General features: G+C 35.9%; 1 protein-coding gene across 1 annotated transcript in view; it reads right to left on the bottom strand.

The window, feature by feature from the left end:
* LOC121368772 (FYVE, RhoGEF and PH domain-containing protein 1-like) overlaps window positions 1–7299 on the bottom strand; it is a 106626-nt gene that overhangs the window by 40536 nt on the left and 58791 nt on the right. Inside the window, exon 5 of the mRNA XM_041493520.1 lies at window positions 222–362. Within this exon, the coding sequence (XP_041349454.1) occupies window positions 222–362 (141 nt within the window). The remainder of the gene's footprint in view (window positions 1–221; window positions 363–7299) is intronic.

Consider the following 7299-nt stretch of genomic DNA (forward strand, 5'->3'; position numbering starts at 1 on the left):
ATGTATAACCTACACCCGCGTATAGGCAGACCATATATCCTCGTTTTTGATTCTGTAGTCTTCCAATGCATTACCATTACCAATATGTATTTACATGCTCATATACCACTGGAGTTTCGAGCATGTCTGTCCGGGCCCGATCTCTGGATAGCCAGTCGATGTTCGTACAAGTTGAATAAGACTAATGTTAATTTTGCTAAATATCTTTATATCTTTCTTACTTGATGAACTAAATGCAGGCGGCTGACATAATCTTTCTCCGTTCTGAACAGTTCATCAGCTATTCTGTACTGTTTGTCTAAAGGCTTGTTGTCGTCAACAGTAGGAGTAGGAACAACATCAGGCGGTGCTATCTCTAGGTCCTGAATTAAACAAACAATACAAATTAACGTTAGGAATCATTTGGAATTTCATCAGTCATCAGTTATAATCGGTTTACACCAACTGATCAACGTTCGACTACATAATCGGTTAGATTTTTAGGAATGTAACATGGGTTTAGTTATAAGGACCATGCATGTACTTATCAAGATCTATAGACCCTAAAAATTACTAATTTTACCTTTAAAAACTATTTAATATATTATTTCTTTACGTACACATGAAAACAAACACCAAACCTAACATACAGTAAAATCTCATTGGGTCGAATTCAGAAGGGTCGAATACACCACAACGCTCAAACCAAAAAAAAACAAAGTCCCAAGTTACACTTACATGTTGCTGACCGAATCGTTAGGTCGAACTACCCGATGGGTCGAACACTTTGTCGAGTACCGACAGGGTTCGAGCCAACGCGATTCAACTGGATTTACATAAAATATCATACATCATCTAAATTGGAGGGACAAATAAAGCTGACATTTTCCCACACAATCGATTATGAATTTTTATAATCGATCAATTTTCAATTATAACTGATCACTAGAACATCCTTAATAAAAATACAGTTAAACCTGCTCATGCAACCACCTCTATAAAGCAGCCATCTGTCTTAAGAAGAAGTGTGGTTTGTTTAACGACACCACTAGAGCACACTGATTTATTAATCATCGGCTACTGGATGTCAAACATTTGGTAATTCTGACTCGTAGTCATCAGAGGAAACCCTCTACATTTTCCTAATGCAGCATGGGATCTTTTATATGCACTTTCCCATAAACAGGAAGGCACATACCACAGCCTTTGACCAGTTGTGGTGCACTGGTTGGAACGAGAAAAAACCCAATCAGTTGAATGGATCCATGGTTCAATGGATGGATGAATGAATGGAATGGATAGATGGGTAGACGGATGGATGGATGAATAGATGGATGACTTGAATAATTGATCGAGCATTCTACTAATAACTTGACTAACTAATTAACCGACAGACAGACAGTGAGACAGACAGATAACTGAAATATATTAATTTTGATCAAATCATATTGATAAATTGTTTTCATTGTTTGGAATATGTGGCACATAGCCCAGTGGTATGCGCAGTCGGTTTAAGATAGATCTCCATCAGTGATCCCTGATGGTGGGCCCATATTTTGGGCTATTTCTCATTATAACCCAGGCCCACACCTGCGTCCATGACAGGCGTGCGCTACAAGTGCTTGTTCTGAATGTGCACGTTAAACCCTATGACCTGACTTGACCTGACCTGACCTGACCTGACCTGACCTGACCTAATGAAAACAATGTAGCGTCTATAAGATTATATGTCGAAATTACGAACTGTTCGACATCCAGTAGCCAATGATTAATAAATCAATGTGCTCTAGTGGTGTTGTTAAAGAAAACTGTATAAATCTTTTAACTTTCATAAAAGTGGTGAAAAGTATATTTTGAGTTTTGTATTAATTACCTATAGATGCCTAATGGATATTGAAGAATGAGGGAAGCCACATGACCATTGGTCCACACATCACCACCATCACCCTTCTTTTTCCCCCCACCACGTACCTTTCATATTTGTCTGTTGCTCAATAAAATATGACTAATAGACCATGCAGGTGCATTATCCCCCCTCTCCAATATAAAATATTAAGCTTTATTAATGTGTGAACAATATATTACACACAAAAAAACCTAATTCACAAAGCTCTCTTAGGCTCTGCTAGACAACAAGCTCCTGGGCCCAATTTCACTAAACACCGTAAGCCTAGTTTTGCACGTAAACGTAAATCTACGACTAAACTACACTTTTTATTACTATTATAGAACAACAGATATAGTTAAAAGTACACATATTTCATGCTCCATCTTCTGTAATGATGTAAATTTCTTCGTGAAATAGATGCCAAACACTTATAAATGTATGCTCGGTATAACTGCTAGTCACAGATGTAAACTTACGGTGTTTTGTGAAATAGGCCCCTGGACTGTAGCTTTGAAAGTCTCTGGCAAATGTTATTTAGTTTCACATACATGCAATATGGTCTTGCTACTTAATTTTCCAGACTCTTTCTGAAGGCAATTACTTGACTGAGTGTACTTCAAAGCAGACTAAACACTGGTAGACTGGCATGATAATTGGTTTACATAAATTATTACATGGCTGTAGCCAAGAGCAGAATTCACCTTGTGTTACATGCAGGTATATAACCGGAATGTGTATACACAATGTACTGGTACGTGTAACAGGAAAGACTTTTAGAAACTGAATCAGTATCAATACATGTATTATACTTTATGAACAGACAAGTTTGTTTTCTTTAATGATACCAATAGAGCTAGCACACTGATTTATTAATCATTGCCTACTGGATGTCAAACATTTGGTAATTTTTTTATATATAGTTATAAAGAGGAAACCTGCCAATTTTTTTCATTAGTAGCAAGGGATCTTTTATATGCACCATTCCACAGACATGATAGCACATACCACTGCCTTTGATATATCAGTCATGCTGCACTGGCTGGAATGCGATCGAAAAAGTCCAAAATATGGGCCCACCATTAAGGATCAAAGAAAGAAATGTTTTATTTAATGATGCACTCAACATTTTATTTACGGTTATATGGTGTCAGACATATGGTGAAAGACCACCACGATTATTAAGAGAGAAAACCTGCTGTCGCCACCTCATGGGCTACTCTTTTCGATTAGCAGTAAGGGATCTTTTATATGCATCGTCCGACAGACAGGATAACACATACCACAGCCTTTGATATACTAGTCGTGGTGCACTGGCTGGAGCGAGAAATAGCCCAATGGGCTTACCGACAGGGATCAATCCTAGACCGACTGCGCATCAAGCGAATGCTATGTCCCACCCCGTGTAACAAGAAAGACTTTTAGAAACTGAATCAGTACCAATACATGTATTATACTTTATGAACAGACAAGTTTGTTTTATTTAACGACAACAATAGAGCTAGCACAATGATTTATTAATCATCACCTATTGGGTGTCAAACATTTGGTCATTTAATGCCACAAAATTATTGTACTGAATGATGTGTTTGTGGCATGTGTTCGTGGATGCTGGAAAGCAATTACAAAACAAGACTTCTCCAATGATAAAGATTGCTCACAAATTATATCAAGGAATTTATAATAAATGGATCAAACTTAACACTGAATTTCTTAAGACTTAAAAAAGTTCAGTGCAATTAATTTCCATGGGATGAAATCCTGAAAGATGTTAATGCAATTATAATGGGAGTTCGTAAGAGTTTTTAGCACCATAAGAAATATGATAAAGGTAATTCAAAACATGTTATTTTGTTTGGGTTTTGTTTGTTACAGTAAGCGCCATCACCATCCAAAGAAAATCGTGAAAAACAGGTAATGCGAACAAAATCTTGATTGCGAATGAAGTATGGGTTATAAAAAAACACCAAGATGCATATAACTGACATGAGTCCTGACCTATCATTCACTACTCATTTCGAGGAATGTGTACAGCATTAATGATATCTATGTGGCACTAAACAACCTATGACCTTGACCTTCTGACATCATATGAACATGAAGTCAGACTTGGGACTTTTTATTTGATACAGAAGCTAGGAAGCTGCTTTAGTGCACACCATCCAAAACAATTTTTTTACTCTGTAATGCTGTCAGAACATTTTATAGTAAAACAAAATAAGAGTACCGGTGAGGTACATGATACGCCGGTCAGAAGTTTGATTGTAAACCATATCTATATTAATTAATATTTTACACATAACAGGTCTTATTGAATTCTAATTATGTGAAATTGTTGCAATGGGATGGATAAACAGTTTATTTGTATCACAGTGACCTAGTAATTGTATGTGACACACCACCATCCCAAGTTGTTCCTACATGTGAGGTTTGATGGTCCTGTATGCATCTGTATGCAAGATATGGTTCAGACAAGGATTTACTGTTATGGGCAGTAGACCATAAAAAGTAGGTCACAGTGACCTAGTAATAGTACGCGACACACCGCCATCCCTAGTTGTTCCTACATGTGAGGTTTGATGATCCTGTATGCATCTGTATGCAAGATATGGTCTGGATAATGATTTACTGTTATGTGTAGTAGACTGTGAAAAGTAAACCACAGTGACCTAGTAATAGTATGGGCATATAAAAAAAGATGGTGTGAATACCACAATAACCTGTAATTGTATGAAATGCAAGGGTTAAAAATTGGCAGCTTAATTTGACCAGACACAGCTTTTTATTAACAGCAAGACAATGTATAGTCTACAGTTTATTTGTGTCAAAAGGAAAGCAATTTCACATAAAAAAATATTAAGTTTTAAACCCACACTAATGAAATCAAATAAAAAGAATTTTGAAAAAAATTCCATTTATATTTTTTTTTAAAAGCTTGTTTACAAAGAACCATTAAATTGCATAGGTTAAATGGGGGGTTTTGGTTTTTTTTTTTATACAGGTATGAAGGCAACTTGAACTGATATAACAGCCAAGATAAAACACTTGCAGTTCTACTTTGACTGCAGAAGATACTGCATACCTTGGCTGTTCTAACATTTGGTTCTCACCCCTGTATTGAAAAAGAGATTTAACCTATATAATTTGATGGTAATATGTAAAGAAATGTTTTATTTACATAGAATTTTTATGTAAAAATGTTATGAAATTAAAACTTAGTAATGTGTTTTTATATCATCTAAATAGCATTATTTAGAATAAAGTTAGTTGTCCATTCATCAGTTCCCTTTTGTCACAAAGAGACTGCTTCCTTTTTTAAGATGAACTGTGCCATCTGCCATGTCCCCAGACAATAGGGTGAACTTTGGTATATCTTTGAGCCCATAAAGCAGACACAACTGCATAATGCTTGACATTTTACAATTAATGTAAAAAAAGAGCACATTCATAATTCAAGAAGTTTGCCATTTAAATAGCAGATAAACCGATTTCTAAATTAAACATGACAGCGGCATGAAAAAAGGTGTCAAATTCAATTGCCACACTGAACATTTATGAAAAGTAATGTTTTCGATTATCTAGTCTTCATCAGGAAAGAGAGGCGGAATGTAGCCCAGTGGTAAAGCGTTCGCTTGATGCACAGTCAGTCTGGGATCGATCCCCATTGGTGGGCCCATTAGGATATTTCTCACTCCAACCAGTGCCCCACAACTGTTATATCAAAGGTCGTGGTATGTGCTATCCTGTCTGTGGGATGGTGCATATAAAAGATCCCATAACCATATGTCTGACGCCATATAACTGTAATTAAAATGTGTTGAGTGCGTCATTAAATAAACCAGTTCCTTCCTTCATTAGGAAAGGTCAGTGATCACTCCCGCTCCCTTTTACACTTGTCTAGAAAGTTTTAAAATTTTTAAAATTTGTTTCATTTAATGACACCAGTCCTCTAGAGCACATTAATTTTTTTAACCATCGGCTAATTGATATCAAATATTTGGTCATTTTGATATAGCAGCATAGTCTTAGAGAGGAAACCTGATAAATTTTTTCATTAGTAGCAAGAGATCTTTTATATGCACCATCCCACAGACAGGATTGCCATACCACAGCCTTTGATATACCAGTCGTGGTGCACTGATTGTGACGAGAAATAACCCAATGGGTCCACTGATGGAGATCGAACCTATAGACCGACCGATCAAGCAAGCGCTTTATCACTGAGCTACATCCAGCCCATAATGAAATTTTTTGTAATGAATTTCAAATGTTTTGTCCTCAGCATGAAAAAATTCCAAAAAATTCTTACATTGATGTACATGTACCTCTGTGTACATGTACCTCTTGAAGAAACAATGGGCAGAATTTACAAAGCCTGTTATGTCTTACACATTTGAAACTACATACATTTACAATGCTTATAAACACCCGCGTGAAAAAACTACAAAAACAGGCTTCATACATTCGGCCCTATATATTTAAGGCTGCATACTTAAAGGGACAATCCTGAGTTTGCTGCATTGTAAGATGTTTTCGACTAATAAAATATTTCTAAAAAAAAAATTAGGATATAAAATTAAATTTAACCTAGTACAAATATTAGAACGATCAAAAACACGTTTAATATACAGCCAATAATATTTTATGCAGAAAGATATATTTGATATGTAATTACAATTGCTAAAAAGTCTGTTAGTCAATAACATCTGAACGATTGCAGCAAACTCAGGAATGTCCCTTTAAAACAAATGTTTCTACAGGTACATTGTATATTCATGTTTACCTGATAATCACACTGCATCGTCTACATGGTCAGAAAAGAAACCCACATTTGCTACTCTTTCCATTACACAAGGATTTTCTAATAACCTGTTTCTACAGGTACATTGTATATTCATGTTTACCTGATAATCACACTGCATCGTCTACATGGTCAGAAAAGAAACCCACATTTGCTACTCTTTCCATTACACAAGGATTTTCTAATAACCTGTTTCTACAGGTACATTGTATATTCATGTTTACCTGATAATCACACTGCATCGTCTACATGGTCAGAAAAGAAACCCACATTTGCTACTCTTTCCATTACACAAGGATTTTCTAATAACCTGTTTCTACAGGTACATTGTATATTCATGTTTACCTGATAATCACACTGCATCGTCTACATGGTCAGAAAAGAAACCCACATTTGCTACTCTTTCCATTACACAAGGATTTTCTAATAACCTGTTTCTACAGGTACATTGTATATTCATGTTTACCTGATAATCACACTGCATCATCTACATGGTCAGAAAAGAAACCCACATTTGCTACTCTTTCCATCACACAAGGATTTTCCAATAACCTTTTCTCAAACAGACAGAACACCAACCACAGTCTCTCGTCTGTTAACTGTGGCATAAGAATAAACAGGCAAAAAAGAAGAA

This window comes from Gigantopelta aegis, chromosome 3, assembly GCF_016097555.1.
Source record: "Gigantopelta aegis isolate Gae_Host chromosome 3, Gae_host_genome, whole genome shotgun sequence".
Classification (NCBI taxonomy): domain Eukaryota; kingdom Metazoa; phylum Mollusca; class Gastropoda; order Neomphalida; family Peltospiridae; genus Gigantopelta; species Gigantopelta aegis.